At 43.3% G+C, this 19,649-nt stretch overlaps 1 protein-coding gene across 1 annotated transcript in view; it reads left to right on the top strand.

The window, feature by feature from the left end:
* insrb (insulin receptor b) overlaps positions 1-19,649 on the top strand; it is a gene marked incomplete at both ends in the record, with an annotated part of 133,210 nt that overhangs the window by 80,613 nt on the left and 32,948 nt on the right. Inside the window, 2 exon segments of the mRNA XM_084308445.1 lie at positions 3,534-3,736; positions 4,410-4,540. Coding sequence (XP_084164571.1) covers positions 3,534-3,736; positions 4,410-4,540 — 334 coding nt within the window.

Below are 19,649 nucleotides of genomic sequence, written 5' to 3'. Positions count from 1 at the left end.
GAGCAATAGTCAAGATGACATAAAACTAAACTTTGAACTATCTGACATAAAAGGGGACGGGCAACAAAAGAAGCACATTTCCTGGAAATACCAATTGCTCTTCCCATTTTCAAAACAATATAATTAATATGGTGAGACCAAGACAGAGTGCAAACCAGCATCACTCCAAGGAGTTTAGTACTTTCAACTTGTTGAACTGCCGAATTACACAAGTTTAAATGAAGCTTTGGATTTGTAGATAACCTGTGCCTTGTTCCCAACACAATACATTTAGTCTTGGAGATGTTAAGGACAAGTCTATTACATACTACCCAGGCATGCACAACTTGTAAGTTCTCATAGACAGCAGTACTGTCTATCTGTATGTCATGTATGTCATATATGTTACGATGAATTGGAAATGGGGGACCCTGGTGTAAACAAGACGAAAGTCTTTCTCTGGTCTGCATCCCCTTAACAATTGTATGTATTGAGCTGTACTGCACTGTACCCATTCTGCAATCTGTTAATAAAGTTTTCATTCATTCATTCATTCATTCATTCACTCTGCTCAAAACTTCATTAAGTACATTGCATGAAACAGCAACTGTTGTAGCACATTTGGTAGCCCAAGATAGGTCATTAGTAAATACAGAGAAGAGCAAATTCCTCACAGGAGGCCAGAGTTGGCCTACATTCCAAATCTTGCGTCTTTTCACCATCAAGTCTCCTCTTGTCCACATGGATTTAATGAGTGTAGGTTATTGGATTGTATAGGAATGCAATGGTCCAGATGCTTTGCTATCTGTTCAGGCTAATTGAAAGGTGCTATGCATCATTGAAAAGAAGGAAATAATTGAGTCACATGGTCACACCACCACAACCTCTCAGTCAGTCAGTGAGTGAGTTACTCAACCAGGGGGTCAGGATGCGGCAGTCCAGAAGCTTTAGGTGGTTGGGTTACTGGAGTTTGCCTCCTCAACCTACCAGAGAATTCACTGGTGTTGCTATATGTATTGGTCTCTCTGTACCAAATTAGTTTTGACCTGTGTTTACCACTTCACTTGTTTTCAGGAATTCTAGCTGTAGCCTATCATGTTTCATAGACTATTTGTGTTAAGTTCGTTGAAGATAATATATACAGTATATATATTCAGTTTGGCTCTAGTCCCAAACCTTACCCCTAACCCCAGACATAGTACCAGGTCTACTAACCCCAGACATAGTACCAGGCCTACTAACCCCAGACATAGTACCAGGCCTAATAACCCCAGACATAGTACCAGGCCTACTAACCCCAGACATAGTACCAGGTCTACTAACCCCAGACATAGTACCAGGCCTACTAACCCCAGACATAGTACCAGGTCTACTAACCCCAGACATAGTACCAGGCCTACTAACCCCAGACATAGTACCACTGAGGCCTAATAACCCCAGACATAGTACCAGGCCTACTAACCCCAGACATAGTACCAGGTCTACTAACCCCAGACATAGTACCAGGCCTAATAACCCCAGACATAGTACCAGGCCTACTAACCCCAGACATAGTACCAGGTCTACTAACCCCAGACATAGTACCAGGCCTACTAACCCCAGACATAGTACCAGGCCTACTAACCCCAGACATAGTACCAGGTCTACTAACCCCAGACATAGTACCAGGCCTACTAACCCCAGACATAGTACCAGGTCTACTAACCCCAGACATAGTACCAGGTCTACTAACCCCAGACATAGTACCAGGTCTACTAACCCCAGACATAGACATAGGTGTGTGTGTGTGTGTGTGTGTGTGTGTGTGTGTGTGTGTGTGTGTGTGTGTGTGTGTGTGTGTGTGTGTGTGTGTGTGTGTGTGTGTGTGTGTGTGTGTGTGTGTGTGTGTGTGTGTGTGTGTGTGTGTGTGTGTGTGTGTGTGTGTGTGTGTGTTTAGTGGTGTGTTTATATGCGCACATGCATGCATGAGTGTGCCCTCGTTCGGATCAGAATGTAACACCACTTGGCGGCCATGTTGGCCCTGAAGTTTTTTCCTGTTGTAATGCATTGCTTTGTGAGGCGTTATGTTTTAGAGAGAGAGAGAGAGAGAGAGAGAGAGAGACACACTCTGTATCTCTCTTCAGTGCTGTGTTGTTATTTTGGGATGTTGATTGTTTAGTTTGCCCCTGCAGTCTCCTTGCTGTAAAGACAGAATGTGTTGGAGGGTTCAGTCCAGTGCTTTCCACTGGTCTCCATACACGCCAATCAGAGCCTGACGTGTGTGTGATGTTTTGGAGGGTTTTTGTGGGCTTTGGGTTCGGTCCAGTACCTTCCACTGGTCTCCATACATGCCAATCAGAGCCTGACCTGTGTGTGATGTTTTGGAGGGTTCTTCTGGGCTTTGGGTTCAGTCTAGTACCTTCCACTGGTCTCCATACACGCCATACATGCGCTTTTAGGCACCAATATAATAAATTTCACTGCTGAAAACAATGCTAAGCATCTCAATGGCCAATACCTAGTACTCATCAAATCTGTTATTTTAAGTGACCAATATAGACATGGGGTCATTTTCTTTTTCATTTTGGGGGTAAATTTTAACCAAAATTATTGAGACTACAATAAGTCTTTCGCCACTGGGAAAGATCTAAAGCTTCGCTTTGAGTTCTACTAGCATGTCTCATATCGCTCTTGGTATGAGAATTCCTCTGATACAATACCCTATTTTAGCCTTTTAATTGGCCCGATATCCAACATGAGTGCATCCCAAGATACCCAAGGTACCCCAATTGCTGTTGCATATACATAATTATTTGTGTTTTATTACATCAACTATTCGTCTGTTTTATTCTCCACCCATCGATCATCCATAGCAACACTATTATCACCGACATCCAAGTAGGGGGATCCCCCCTTGAACGGCCCTTCTAAGGTTTCTCTCCTCCAGGGGTGCCAGGGTGGCGCACCACGTACAGCACTGCGGTGCAACACGGCTGTCCCGGGTTCGACTGCCGGACCCGGCGAGCTTTGCCGAATGTCTTCCCCCGTCTATCCTCCCATACTGCCTCTCTCTCTCTCTACCGGACTGCCTGGAAAAAAACAATAAAATATCTACCAAAAACATTTTTTTTTTTTTTTAAGTTTTCTCTCCTCCACGTCGCCTGTGGTGCTTTCTTTCCTAGTTTTTAGTGAGTTTTCCCCTTACCTTCGCTGGGGTATGTCTGGGAGTGTTGCATTTATTTATTTATTTTACATTTATTTTGGATTTCATGATGGGTTTTTTGTTCTTGGTTTATTGTGATGTTTCTTCTTGACTTGTTTAAAGAAGACTGGGGCCATTACCTTGGGATTTTGGGCTTTACAAATACATTTGATTTGATTTAAATTTGATTTGACTTCATCGCTGATATGAAGTTACCAGCACAACATTTTGAGAGTAATTTTATGTGAACTAATGTAGCTAGGAGGGACGAAAAAGGTTTAAATGTTGTATTTCTTTTGCAGTTCTGCATATCCACTAGTGCTGAACTTTATTCTAACCATCTCTCTCTCTCTCTCTCTCTCTCCCCCCCCAGAGTGTGAATGCAAGCACCGTGCCTGCAGCCGCCAGGGTCAGTGTTGCCATGACCAGTGCCTGGGTGGCTGCTCTGAGGCTGGGAACTCCAGTAGCTGTGTGGCCTGTAGGAACCTCCAGCATGGAGGCACCTGTGTGGACAAGTGTCCCCCAGGACACTACGTCTTCAGGGGCTGGCGCTGCGTCAGTTTCTCCTTCTGCCAGGTTGGTATCAGTCAGGGCGCATTCATTAGGCTACAGGGGTGGAACAATAACATCAATTCCAATCGATACATCTACTCAAAAGGCAGCGATCCAATTGCATTGATGCAATGTAGACTACATGTATGGATTCAGATGGATGGGGGGATTAACCACCACACCAGGACAATTCAGTAATATATCAGATCAATTGTTATTCTCAGGAAATTGACTAAGAAACTAAATTGATTTTCAATTATTTTAGTGTTTCTCTCACTCATTGTGTTCATAGTATTCAATCATAGACTTCTTGGTTTGAAAGCAACAGGTGATTGTAATCAAATAGGAGGTGATTATCATTGAATGACAACTGTGGCCAATGAGCTGTGGCATTGCGGCAATATTGGTTGTCGTGGCAACGAAAGTACTGTGAACTGTCCTATGGGGTAAACCCACCTGATTCTCCAAGCAGGGAAAGAAAAACATTACGGTTTATTTTGCGAAAACTATTTCACCCAGGATCGGTGCACACACACACACACACACACACACACACACACACACACACACACACACACACACACACACACACACACACACACACACACACACACACACACACACACACACACACACTGTACTGTTGCTTGGTGTGTGTGTATGTATGTAATGTTGCTGTGCTGTTTGTGACCCCTAGGACCAGCACAACCAGTGTAAGCTGAGTAAGAGAGTGGGCCCGGACCAGTCAAGCTGCCATGAATACGTCATCCATAATGGAGCCTGTATCCCAGAGTGTCCCTCTGGATACACCACCATCAACTCTACCACGTACGTACACACACACACACACACACACACACACACACACACACACACACACACACACACACACACACACACACACACACACGTTCAACCTCTGGATACACCACCATCAACTCTACCACGTACGTACACACACACACACACACACACACACACACACACACACACACACACGTTCAACCTCTGGATACACCACCATCAACTCTACCACGTACGTACGCACACACACACACACACACATACACACACGTTCAACCTCTGGATACACCACCATCAACTCTACCACGTACGCACACACACACGTTCAACCTCTGGATACACCATCATCAACTCTACTACGTACATACAGTACACACACACACACACACACACACACACGCACACACACACTTTGATATGGAGCTGCGTCATAGTGTCAATAGTGCCACCATCAACAGCCCTGCCCCTGTGTTGATCCTGGTCAACTATCAGCACATTAACCTGGTAACAACTAGACTGTGGTAACAACCCAGTGGTGAAGTGGACACTGAACATGGGAGATAAATCACACCGAGCATGAGGATCAAACTAAATCAAACTAAATAAGTAGGTTTGGGTTCTATTCTCCCTCCACTATGGAAATCAGTTTGACCCTTTTTAACACTTTGACTGCCACTCACGGCTAATCTCGGGTTTACGATAGTTAGGTTGAAAGCCACTCACGAGATTTCTCGGATTTTTTTTTTTTTTTAGCGATCTGAAATCATATTGCATCACGCGAGCCTACCCTAGCCTACCCAAGGGCCGCCGGCGATCAGATGTGAAAAAAGCGCCCCCTATCGTCTCCCAGATGGTAAATGGACTTTTGGAATGGACTCAATGAAAATGGATGGGGGAAACAAAATATTCCAGTTCACATTTTCCAGTCCACTGATGCAGCCGGGGTTACCAGAGTTCATTCTGGATCCTCTGAGCCCCGCTGATCATGAGTTCTACTGTATACACGTTAGATCTATACACTTATCGATTTTTTCGAATGGTGATCAGGAATTGGAATATACCATTTGGATACCATCTGATGTCAGGTAAGGAATCTATGTTATCAGTGTTAGGATAATCAGACTTGTTTTCGAGGAGATATAAGCTTTTTTCTGATATGTGCTCTATCGGTTTCACTGTAAAATCCATGAGGAAATGAAAACAGCTATTATCAGCGCGCGCCTCGAACGTGCGTGCGTGCACGTATACTATTGATCATCTAGCGTTTATTTGAAAACGATTCATAAATAGGCCGACAAATATCAACGTTCTGGAATATTCCAGTAAAAGGCGATTATCACAGAATGGGCTGTTTTTCACCTGAAAACGGGCGCTTTTCAAAATGCTCTCAAACGAAAATGAAGCGATAAAAAACCAATCTGCCTTGACAACACTGACTGGAAAATGATTATTTGATAAGCGACGGGCAGATTAGACACATAGCCATAATTTAAAACATAGATTAGGCGATATTAACGTTAACATTGGCATCAAGCACTAAGTCGTGCGCTCCCTGGTGGCACTGAAAGTGTTAAAGCAGCGAGAAGAGAGAAGAAGAGATGGGAACATGACAATATATGAAGATAGAGATGGCAAAACATTGTCCGTCCGTCCGTCTGTCTGTCCGTCTGTCTGTCTGTCTGTCTGTCTGTCTGTCTGTCTGTCTGTCTGTCTGTCTGTCAGTCAGTCTGTAGGACCTGGTGTTGAGGTACATTAGATTTGCAACCTACAGGTGTTGTCTTACTACACCAATGGTGTCATCACACACACAACATCGTACTGTAGCAGGTAACAAATCTGGCTTAAAAAAGAGACTTAGGGAAGCAATTATCAAGAAAGAAATCAGACTAAATCTAACCTGAATTGTATTGAGATACATTGAGAGGTGAACTGTTCTTGTGTTTTAGGTTTTTAATTGTTCTTAAAGGCTCATAGATTTTAATAGTTGTATTCTTCTTATTTCATTAGACTCTATTTTTTTTACTGTTTTATTTTTATTTAGTTGATCTTTCATTTGATTGAAAGATCAATCGTTGAGTATGACGCTGCATTATATTTTGTATGTTTGCATATATTGTGTATTTGTACGGACCCCAGGAAGAATAGTCCTCACTATGGTGGAGACTTCTTAATAAACAATAAACACGGGCGCTCTAGTAGCACACCATGTATCGCGCTGCGTCGCGAAGCGGCCGTCCCGGGTTCGCTTCCCACTCCCGGTGACTCCCATTTGTCGCATGTTATCCCCGCCTCTTCTCCCGTTCATCCTCTCCTCATCTGTCGGTCATATCTGACCATGAAAGCAATAAATGCTAAAAAAAAAATTCTAAAAAAAAAAAAAAACAATAAACACACACAGGATCAGTAGTGTCAGCAGCACAGTGAAGCAGTGGCACACAGGACCAGTAGTGTCAGCAGCACAGTGAAGCAGTGGCACACAGGACCAGTAGTGTCAGCAGCACAGTGAAGCAGTGGCACACAGGACCAGTAGTGTCAGCAGCACAGTGAAGCAGTGGCACACAGGACCAGTAGTGTCAGCAGCACAGTGAAGCAGTGACACACAGGACCAGTAGTGTCAGCAGCACAGTGAAGCAGTGGCACACAGGACCAGTAGTGTCAGCAGCACAGTGAAGCAGTGACACACAGGGCCAGTAGTGTCAGCAGCACAGTGAAGCAGTGGCACACAGGACCAGTAGTGTCAGCAGCACAGTGAAGCAGTGACACACAGGACCAGTAGTGTCAGCAGCACAGTGAAGCAGTGGCACACAGGACCAGTAGTGTCAGCAGCACAGTGAAGCAGTGGCACACAGGACCAGTAGTGTCAGCAGCACAGTGAAGCAGTGGCACACAGGACCAGTAGTGTCAGCAGCACAGTGAAGCAGTGGCACACAGGACCAGTAGTGTCAGCAGCACAGTGAAGCAGTGGCACACAGGACCAGTAGTGTCAGCAGCACAGTGAAGCAGTGACACACAGGACCAGTAGTGTCAGCACAGGACCAGTAGTGTCAGCAGCACAGTGAAGCAGTGGCACACAGGACCAGTAGTGTCAGCAGCACAGTGAAGCAGTGACACACAGGACCAGTAGTGTCAGCAGCACAGTGAAGCAGTGGCACACAGGACCAGTAGTGTCAGCAGCACAGTGAAGCAGTGACACACAGGACCAGTAGTGTCAGCAGCACAGTGAAGCAGTGGCACACAGGACCAGTAGTGTCAGCAGCACAGTGAAGCAGTGACACACAGGACCAGTAGTGTCAGCAGCACAGTGAAGCAGTGGCACACAGGACCATAGTGTCAGCAGCACAGTGAAGCAGTGGCACACAGGACCAGTAGTGAAGCAGCACAGTGAAGCAGTGACACACAGGACCAGTAGTGTCAGCAGCACAGTGAAGCAGTGGCACACAGGACCAGTAGTGTCAGCAGCACAGTGAAGCAGTGGCACACAGGACCAGTAGTGTCAGCAGCACAGTGAAGCAGTGACACACAGGACCAGTAGTGTCAGCAGCACAGTGAAGCAGTGGCACACAGGGCCAGTAGTGTCAGCAGCACAGTGAAGCTGATGCCGTTTACATTTAGATTTTGATTGATTCATTTATTTCTGTCCTTTATTTAAACAGTTAGTCTCATTGAGATCAATATCTCTTTTTCTAGAGAGACCCGTGTACATATACTATACTATATTAAACCTGTGTACAGTAGAACATACTGTATTAAACCTGTGTACAGTAGAACATACTGTATTAAACCTGTGTACAGTAGAACATACTGTATTAAACATGTGTACAGTATGAACATACTGTATTAAACATGTGTACAGTAGAACATACTGTATTAAACCTGTGTACAGTATGAACATACTATATTAAACCTGTGTACAGTAGAACATACTATATTAAACCTGTGTACAGTAGAACATACTATATTAAACCTGTGTACAGTAGAACATACTATATTAAACCTGTGTACAGTAGAACATACTGTATTAAACCTGTGTACAGTAGAACATACTATATTAAACCTGTGTACAGTAGAATATACTATATTAAACCTGTGTACAGTAGAACATACTGTATTAAAAAGCATCGGACAAACGAGCACAGTTCAGTCATATGTTTACACAATTACAAGCAACTAGGGGTGTAACGATGCATCGATTAATCAAAATGCATCGATTCTAATGTGACGATTCAACTGCATCGATTTGAAAATGTTAGAATTGATTATAATCTAAATTAATCGAAATACATTTTTATTTTTTTTAAATGTTTTTTTGTGTGTATTGTTTTTATTGACATATAGTCCATTCATGCTGAGTGAATCAGTTCCCCCAGCCACATTTGTGTATTACATTTTTTTAGGGGAATTACCGTAACTGATAGAAAATGAATAGAAAAAGTTAATCGAAGCTAATCGAATCGAATCATGGTCAAATGAAGAGATTTCATGATGCATTGAATCGTTGCCTGAATAATCGTAATCGAAATTAATCGTTGTGAGGTCGCATCGTTACACCCCTAAAAGCAACACATTGTCTTCTCGTGGATTAGTCTGACATTTTATTTAGGCATTGGGGGAAATTACACATGTAGTTTTTGTCATGGGGCGCCACAGTGGGGCGGTGGCAGGGCTTGACATTAACTTTTTGGCTCACTAGCCACTGTAGCTAGTGGTTTTCCAAAGTCACTAGCCACTCAGCATTTTCACCAGCCAAAAATCCCAGCGCTCGTGCCCCCACTCAAAAAGTAATGAATATAGGTAATTGGACAATGTAACTGCATGCATTTGTTTGGACATAAGATTGTATTTGAACAGAAACGTCTAAAATAACATCTAATCCAAAATGTCAGTAGTGTGGTGTGTGCTAAAATAACATCTAATGCCAAATGGGAGGGGGGGTCAAGGCAATTACTGCCTCACAACAAGAAGGTGTTATGGGGGGGTGTCGGGAGAACCCAAGAGCAGAACACAAGGCACAGGAGAATGAGGCGGTTTAGGTTATTTAATGGAAAACCCAGGGAATGACAAGGAAGGCAGGTAGTGAATTGTTGGGAGTGAGAGGAGACAAGCGGGCGACGCGTGTCCATGCGGTCCCGGGAAGGTGCAGGCTGGTGAGGTCCGTAGGTGGGGGTGCAGGCCGGAGGGGTGAGATCCTACACACAGGAGAACAAGGGTCAATACGATGCAGAGTACTGAGCACACAGATATCACAAGGAGTAACACAGTAATTGTGTATCAGGTTACTAGAGGTCCAGAGAAGAGTCCTACTACCAAGGCACTGAAGGCAGGTAAAAACAACACTCGGACCAGGAGTGCAGGCCTCTTATCCTGGCTCAGTGATGAGATGATAGTTCACAGGTGTGTAGGCCGGCCCAGGTAGGCAGGCTGATGATGGGGCAGGAACAGGGAGAGACCCATATAAGGTTGTGGGAACCTGCTGACAGACGGGGGAGAGAAAGGCCCTGGCTGTGGCTGTAACAGAAGGTCCTAGGGTTCCAACCCGGCCTTTCTGTGTGGAGTTTGCGTGTTCTCCCTGTGTTCGCGTGGGTTTCCTCCGGATTCTACAATTTCCGAAAGACGTGGCGTTTGGTAACTCCTGCCATTGCCCTTGTGCAAGGCATTAGTACTGCAGTTGGTTTCCAGGCACTCGACGGCCCCTGAATAGGTAGGATGAGTTGAATGCAGAGATTCCTGGTGTATCTAGGGCGACAGTGGCTCAGGAGGTCGAGTGGTCGTCTGGTAGTCGGAAGGTTCCCGGTTTGATTCCCAATCCTCCCGGGCAGTGTCGAAGTGTCCTTGAGCAAGACACTTAACCTCTAATTGCTCCTGATATGCAGGTTGGCACCTTGCATGGTTACCTCGGCCATCTGTGTGAATGGGTGAATGTGAGGAACAAAATTGTAAAATGCTTTGGATAAAAGTGCTGTATAAATGCACCATTTACCATTTATATCTAAATGCACTTTGAGTTTCCTTTCCTTTTCTGCCTTGCCATTTGGCCATGGTTTGAAGTATTAAGATTAACAAGCCTAAACAAGCTGTTCAGACCCCCTTGGTAGTCACAGGGGGGACACAAGCAATGAATTAGCTTTGATTAATCCATTAGATCTGCTATAGTGAGCCAGAAACACAGCCTACCTAATGTTCTGCCCAATTTGTCAAAGTTCTTTTTACTCTTGGGTTTTGGTGTAGCCAGGCAGGGAAGAGAATGATTAATTTAAAATGTTAATTTAAAAAATTCAAAACCAGCATGTTTATTACAAGGGAATAAAGAGGCTCTGGAATGTGTGTGTATATATATATCCCCCCCCCCTCACAGATTGAGATGAGTTTCTTTGCTAATTATTTTTTATATCAAATTATAGAATTGTTGAAAATGTCAAGCATTGCATTGTCCAAACCTAACTTAGGAGACAGGGACATCCTACCAGGTTAACAGTGTTATACACACAGGTAAAAGTCCTACTGTGTTAACATACACACAGGTAAAAGTCTTACTGTGTTGAGTGCCACGCCTCTTCCGGGAAGTTATTGCCTCATGCCAGCCATTAAACCCATGTAATCGGTCACCTTGTTTGTAGAACTATAACCATATTCTATATTATATCTATGGATACAGTACTATAGTCATTTGACACTGGGTTTCTTCCGGTCAAGATGCAAAAAAGAAAAAGAAATTCCATCCATACATTCCCGTGTTATACCGTGGTGAATATAAGTATGGTTTTAGAGTGGTCTATCGTAATCCATGAAATGCTGAGTTATAGCCCTACACGTCGATTACATTGTAGACGCTAGCGTTCCTCGCCTGAACCCGCTATTTATCGGTATTATGTTCCATCATGAATGCATGAAAGGGGGGTGGGGGTCGCTTTTGATTATTCGAGCGTCAGTAACGGCATTCGCATTGAACACTAAAAACGGTTATCAGCCCGATCGCTATGAAAGCATTGCAGGATCAAGCTAGAATTGACGTCAAATCGCCCTTACCTTTGGCCGGGAGTAATCCAAAAAGAATATTCCAATTTCTTGATCGCCATCTGGTAGATCTAATCCCCATTTTGCTCGACGTTATAAACGACCATAACATACGGATCGGGCAGAGTTGACGGGCTTCGATGTAACCAGCAGAACTGTGCGCCTCCCCGAGACCTGGGGTCATCCCACAGCCCAGCATACAATGTTAGAAATGGTGCTCGATACTGCCGCCTGGTAGGATGCGGCCGGTACTGCACCTTTGGATTCCCACTATGCATTTTTAAGGCAACACACAGCTCCCTGAGATTGAATAGGGTATTAAAATCGGAAAAAAAAGGAAAAACGACCCAGAAACGAGAATCTTCGTTTATGGCACTGAGCGGTTGGGGCACAGAAACGAGAATTCTCGTTTTTGGCAATTAATGTGTTTAATGGTGTTATACACACGGGTAAAAGTTCAAACTCAAACTGGCCATATTCAAACTCAATTACTCTCAATAACTGTCAAACTAAATTAATTTGTGCAAAACTGCTTTTGGGATGTGTGTGAAATTGCACTGTATATCATGGAATAGTCACGGATAGGGCTGGGTGTCAGCACTGATTACCTGATTTGATTAGATTTTGATTCACAAGGTCCCATTTAGATTTTATTTTGATTCACCTGCCATTGTTGTCAAAAGATGTAATTTTGTGACTTTCATAGTACTCCAATAGAAACTAAAGTGAAAGGCAAAACGGTGTGCTAGAAAGTATGTTTAGCAAAAAGTCTCAACACATCCACTGAAAAAAGGCAAAGATAAAAATATATGTAAATATATTTTATATAATAATAAATCTAATCGAACTTGAAACATGAGCGAAATGGCCGCCGTGTGAATATGGTCAATAACTTTTTTTCGACTCCCTCCATATTTGGAGAGAGGACGTTTTTGTAGGAATCCTGATTGATCTGATGTTTTGCTGTAACAAACATTTGATGGTTACAGATGGAACACCACACAGGCCTGTAGCCGCGAAGGGGTGTGTCTCCAATAGGGTTTCCATTTGTGTGTGTGTGGGGGGGGGGGGATATTCATTCTCATAGCATACGGTATTACGGTATAGCCCAATCTTACAAGCCAGCTGCATCGTATAGCCCAATCTTACAAGCCAGCTGCATCCCTTTCATTTCACCACGACACATGCTGTTGCTAGGGAGGCTGCAGCCATATTTAGCAGTTCCACTTGTGACAAGGAGGGAATAACACCATCAGACACTCGTTCCACTTCATTGGCTGCTTTTTAAGAATAGACCGGCCCGTATGTACTGTACAGGGTATTTAAAATTCAACTTGCAGTACAGGATCCGTCTACGCCGCCTAGAGACTGAAGCGATGGGGGAAAAAAGATAATGTCGTGCCAGGATACATATCACACCTGGAAGAGAAGGGAGGGAGGGAGGGAGGGAGGGGGACAGCAGAGTAGGAGGGAATGGCGGTAGGTAGGAAGGAAGGAAGGAAAGAGGGAGGAGGGAGCAGAGGAAGGAAGCAAGGAAAGGAGGGAGGAAGAGAGGAGCGGTGCTGTTCTAATAGGAGCAGGTTGTGTGCTGCAGGACATGTCTCCTCGGCCAAAAGCCACAGGTTGCTGGATGATTGATGGTGTTTGTGTGTTTCTGGTACGACCGTGTGTGTGTGTGCGTGCGCGCATGTGTGTGTGTGTGTGTGTGTGTGCGCGCGCATGTGTGTGTGTGTGTGTGTGTGTGTGTGTGTGTGTGTGTGTGTGTGTGCAGAACGTGTTGGTGACTACATTAGCCCTGGGAAGGTGTTGCTTTTTCCAGGTGCAGTCAGAGGGAAATGTCTACTGTGTCCAGGGAGAGAGAGGTATATATAGAGACCTATTTATTAGGTAAATAACACACACACACACACACACACACACACACACACACACACACACACACACACACACACACACACACACACACACACACACACACACACACACACACATGGCGAGAGGGCCACTACTAGGGCTGGGGGTGGATACTAGATATGAACGTATAGACCAGAGGTCACCGGGTCTGAAGCCAGATGCCATCCTATCCGGGCCTGGACCTAGAACTGATAAATGTCTTGAGTTATTCAATCAAATATAAAAATAATAAACTTTTGACGGAGCATTTTTTATTTTATTTTTTACGCCGGTGCTGCCCAGGAAACTCACAGACCAATCAGCATGTGTTGTAAATCATCTCACGTGATCCTACTCAGCCAATCAAATCTATGCATTTCTGATAAGCATTGCGACTCGAGTCGGTGAGGGTCACACACGCACGCACGCACACACACACACACACACACACACACACACACACACACACACACACGCACGCACACACACACAGAGGGGAGAGACAACAGTCAGAGTGGGTCAGAGGAAAGGGTTTTCACATGGTGTGCTCTGGACGATGGAAACAGAGTTTTAAAATCAAGAATCTTTCATTTGATTGAATCTCTTTCGTGTTCATTCTTCCCACAGGGCAGGTCAAAACCAGTATGTCTCGTGTGTTCTGAGACCCATTTATTAAAAGTAAAGTGCCACTACGAATCAAAGCACATTATCTTTTGAGCAAACATACCCACTTAAATCCGTACTGAGGGCACAAAAAATAAACGATATAAGAGCCCAATATGATCGATCCACCAGAATCTTAACAAATTCACAAAACTCAAGGTACTAAAATGAAGCACTTTAAAAAGTTCTCTGTAATGCGTGCGTGCGTGCGTGTGCAACTTTCCCTGAAGGCTGCCAGCCTATAGGGATTATCAGGTGCTTAAGCAGTGAGGAACATTGCTTAAAGTCTCAGTCATGCACCCCAAAGCAGAATTGCATCCTTTATGCGTGTGTGCGGGTGTATGCACACATACGTGCATGCGTGTGTGTGAGTGTGAGTGTGTGTGTGTGTGTTCATGCGTGCACGTATGTGATATTCCAGACTAGGCTTGAGTGATAGGACGATATTATCATTTACATATGGTGCACGTGGCCACGATAATGGTCCTCACGTGTCCCCAATAACAGAACGATATTAAATTTAAATTATGCAACACCTGTTATTAATCTTGCTCTATAGTCAGTCTCTCTCTTTCCATTTATCTCTTGCTTCACCACATTGTTGTATCAAAAAAGGTAACATTATGTGAGCCTACGTTCTGACCCTGTATATAACGTTAGCACATGTAGCCTAACTTAGTAGAGAACACTGTGGACAGATGTCGGCTCTCATTAGCAAAATGTGGTTAATTTACAGCGTTCTATGTCCATCACGGTCCACTTTAATACTTGAATCTTCCCCAACTTAACTTTGTAGCAAAGGCCTGTGTCGACTCGAGCTAGCGACAACGACAATAAGTTCCGGTCAGAATCCTTCTAAATAAAAGCTGCAACATATGCGTCTTTTCTGCTTTTTTATCGTTGTTTTTCTTAAAGGAAAACTCCAACTTTTTGCGAAATTAGCTTATTTCCTATATCCTGGAGTTAGACAAGAAGATGCATACCTTTTTCTTCTCTGTGCATGCAGTAGGAGTAGGCAGACATGCACCGTTAGCCTAGCTTAGCGTCAGTCACTGGAAGTAGGTTCCTCCATTAGCCTAGTTCCAATGTCTTCCTACTCCTACTGCATGCACAGAGAAGAAAAAGGTATGCATCTTCTTGTCTAACTCCAGGGTTCCCAAAATGTTGGAGTGTTAAGATACATACCTTTTTCTTCTCTGTGCATGCAGTAGGAGTAGGAAGACATGCACCGTTAGCCTAGCTTAGCGTCAGTCACTGGAAGTACGGTAGGTTCCTCCATTAGCCTAGTTCCCAACGTCTTCCTACTCCTACTGCATGCACAGAGACGAAAAAGGTACTATGCATCTTCTTGTCTAACTCCAGGGTAGATGGCAAATAAGATAATTTCCCAAAATGTTGGAGTGTTCCTTTAAAGCAATATCGTCAGTAGGGGAATTTCAATATCGCCCAAGCCTATACCAGACAGTTATTTTCCATTGGGATACTTTTACAGTTGCAACATCAGGGCCCAACTCTCTGTGTGTGTTTTGGTTTAGTTTGGTTTCAGTAGGAGAGAGCACCATCATAGTGGCTTAGCTGGCAGAGGCTACAGCCAGACCCACAAATCACATACATGCATGCGCGTGCACACACACACACACACACACACACACACACACACACACACACACACACACACACACACACACACACACACACACACACACACACACACACACACACACACACACACACACACACACACACACACGCAGACACACACACACACAGTGATGGGTCTAGGGGTTGGAGCAGGCAAGGTTAAGAGGCACAGTGGTTTGAACATTTTTGTCTAGAACGCACGTTTTCATCCTCCCATCGTCCCAACTATCCTCTCCTTCTCACTTATCTCTCTCTCTTTCTGTCTTACTTTCTCACCCATCCCTCTTTCTCTGTCTCTCTCTCTCTCTCTCTCTCTCTCTCTCTCTCTCTCTCTCTCTCTCTCTCTCTTGCTCTCTCTCTCTAGACAGCTAGCTATACTCAAGGCATTTGGCCTTTATTAACATCCATGACGGAATTTGCTCATCTTTCCTCAAGGCTCCGACCACAGCAATGTGTGTGTGTGTGTGTGTGTGTGTGTGTGTGTGTGTGTGTGTGTGTGTGTGTGTGTGTGTGTGTGTGTGTGTGTGTGCGTGTGCATGTGCGTGTGTGTGTGCGTGTGTGTGTATATATGTGTGTGCGTGTTTCGTCTGGCCCAAAGCGTCAGCTGTGGCCTGTGTTCTAGATGGTTCTAGCAGACCAGACAGCCGGAGTCACAGAGTTCAGACGGACAGATATACACACTATCCCTTTAAGAAACACACCAGACCCAGTCTGTCTGTCTGTCTGTCTGTCTGTCTGTCTGTCTGTCTGTCTGTCTGTCTGTCTGTCTGTCTGTCTGTCTGTCTGTCTGTCTGTCTGTCTGTCTGTCTGTCTGTCTGTCTGTCTGTCTGTGTGTATCTGTCTGTCTGTCTGCTTATCTATCTGCCTGCCTGTCTGTCTGTGTTCAATATAACTGCCCAAAATATTGTGGGCGGGATCCACAAAGGGTTTGCCCAGCTTTTTCCTACGCAAAGCCGGTGCATATCGCTCTCAAAGGATGCGCAGCGGGTGAAATGAGGTGGCTCATGCGTTCCGTCAGCATTGCGTCCGGTGCAATTGGCGCATATTTAAATGAGGTAATATGGGCCTCTTCACAGGTGATCATGGCAGCAGTAATTAGGCTTGTTTGAGATTCATTTCGGCTTGCCTCGAAAACAAATGAGAGTAGACGATTGCAGCCGGGGAGGAGTCAGAAAGTCGAACACTTCAGAGATGACAACAAGCCTCGCCTAGTCTTGCATGGCAGATATCGCGATCACTTTCCCGGCACACACACACACACACGCACCTGGTCAGGTCATTATAATGCGAGGACCGAAGCGCTTTGCAACGGATCAAAATTAGATTAGATTCAAATGTATTGTCATCAGCACCAAAATCTAATTTTCTCAAACTCACTGGCATATATAGGTCAATAGTACTCTGGAATGCTCTGCCGAAAAACATCTCATCCACAATACATAATACAATTACTTTCAAAACAAATATTAAGAGATATATTGCAAACATGTCAAGTATGTAACTGTTATCTGTGCATTTTTTATTTATTTTTTTGACTGGAATGTTAGATTTTTTAATGTGAATGTGTATATTTGTATTACTTTTTAATTTGTGTTTTGTTTAAATTTTTTATTCATATTTTTTGTTGTACATTTGTATTGTATTTGTTTTGAGACTAGATGCTCTTTCATGTGTCTAATGGGGATCCTTTAACCCATTCCGTGCCAATCACGATGATAGTCGGGTTAACTCGCCATCGCTTGCGTGCCAATCACGAGTATAGTCGGGTTTTAATCGTTATTTCTTTTATTACCGATATCCATTCATTTTCATCCATCCAATCTGATGTTATCAGATCATTAGATTGGATTGGCTGGGAATGTGCATCAGAAAAAAAACTCCGGTCCGGGTTTCCCTTCTCGGGCAAGCAGTATCGTGCTACCGCATTGACTGGGGAGGCTGGAAGCAGCGTGGATCATGTGTTTTGGACTATAACGTTGGATCAATGGACGTGATCGATATTTGGAATGGCGATCAGGAATTGGATTAATCTTTTTGCAGAACATCTGATGTGAGGTAAGGACTCTATGTTACCAGTCTTGGGTTAATCAGATGTTCCTTTCACCGCCATCGTAGCACGTGTGTGTGTGCGCGCACCGTTGGCGCGGAGCAAGACATGGATAAGCGATTTTTAAGCCCGCTTCTCTAGCGTGCATAAGGACACATATACTATCGATAATCTAGCGTTTATTTGAAAACGATTAATAAATCAGCCGAAAAATGACAATGTGTTTTGTGTATTCCACTAAAGGGCTATTATCGTGTCTTTCTCTGGAATTACTAGAAATCTCCAAAACTATACTCGTATTCAAAACGGTATAAAACGGAAATGTACAGATGAAAAAACAATCCGTTTCGTACATGTTGACTGCAAGCAAGTCATTGATAAGCGACGGGTGTATTAGACCCATAGCCATAATTTAAGATATAGTTTAAGCGTTCGCAAATATCCCCGTCCTCCCATTGATTAAAGCACTGGCCTACAAGCCCTAATTTGGTCATATCCGGCCGGCTCTGAATGTGTTAATAAACATAAACATAAACACGGCACACTATATACCTATAGTAGAATAGACTTTATTACTATTCCATTATACAATCTTGTTAGTTGCGCGCTCCTGCCCACAACACACGCACACACACGCACTCAGACACTGCTGAATAATTCTGTTTTGCATCAAAATACATATATATATATACTGTATATTGAGGCAAAACAGAATTATATATACAGTATATATTGAGGCAAAACAGAATTATTCAGCAGACGCTTTATCATGTAATATGTGTGCAACGAGATATAGCCTATATATTACAATTTCGGTTAATTATAATTTTGAGAGCGAACTGATAATGTTTGGCCAGCTATTTATCCTTTGGATTTTATGTGGGGGGTATAATGAGAACAGGTAGAAATACTATAACACTCACTCATTCACACAAATTGATGTGAATCAAGTCTTAATTTATTATTATTATTATCATCTGGAGTCACACTGTAGCGAGCGTGTGTGTGTGTATGTGCAGGATACAGTATCAGCTGCTGCATCGTTAATGAACTATAGATTTATATGGAATTCGTTAATCTATTCTAGTCTATTTCACTATATCGTGCGATTGGGTTAACTGTGAGACGGCTTAGTGAAGTACTGTACATACGAGCGGTAATGCTCAGATCGCTCATTGAGTCATGACTATAAATGCAAAACGTAATTGTCGTACTTATTATCATTATAATTATTTAATTCCGATGATAGAAACAGTCTGTCTGTAGAATCGACTTGAAGTAATCACCAACTATTTGTTCAGGGGGTTGATATTGTTATTTTGATATAAACTCCATTACAGAGATGGTTATTAAGACAGCATTTATGAGGAATGTGTAAAGCGTGAATGTGTCTGTCTGACAGTTCATGAAGTTTATCTTGGAATAATGATGGATAAGATAACGTTATTTGAAGAAGCTCTTGGTACCCAAACTCCTGTATCCAATCATAATAATAATAATAATTAAATATAGCACAATATATCCCATTTAATATATATTCAATCTCTTTATTAAGTTGTAAAGCCCTGGCCTATATTTGATTTCATAATTATATTATATTCTAGTGAAGGAGAGGAGTTATTTTTAATTTAATAATAATAATAGTAACTTAATAATAATAATAATAATCATGACGTTGCATTACTGCTGATCAGCACGCTTATCATAAATAAATGTTTACTGTATTGATAATCTCGGAACCAAGCATTTGAAATTACCTTTAGTGCTTAGCCTTATTTCTATATATTTTATTTCTAAATCACGCGTTGTGAAGGCTATCGGCATGTGGCTTTATATTTCTCGAACAAATTAAGATACTGTTCATAAGATCTATTTTCT

This window comes from Notolepis coatsorum (genome assembly GCF_963971535.1).
Source record: "Notolepis coatsorum genome assembly, chromosome: 2".
In the NCBI taxonomy this organism is placed as follows: Eukaryota; Metazoa; Chordata; class Actinopteri; order Aulopiformes; family Paralepididae; genus Notolepis; species Notolepis coatsorum.
This window is presented reverse-complemented; position numbering and strand designations above follow the sequence as displayed.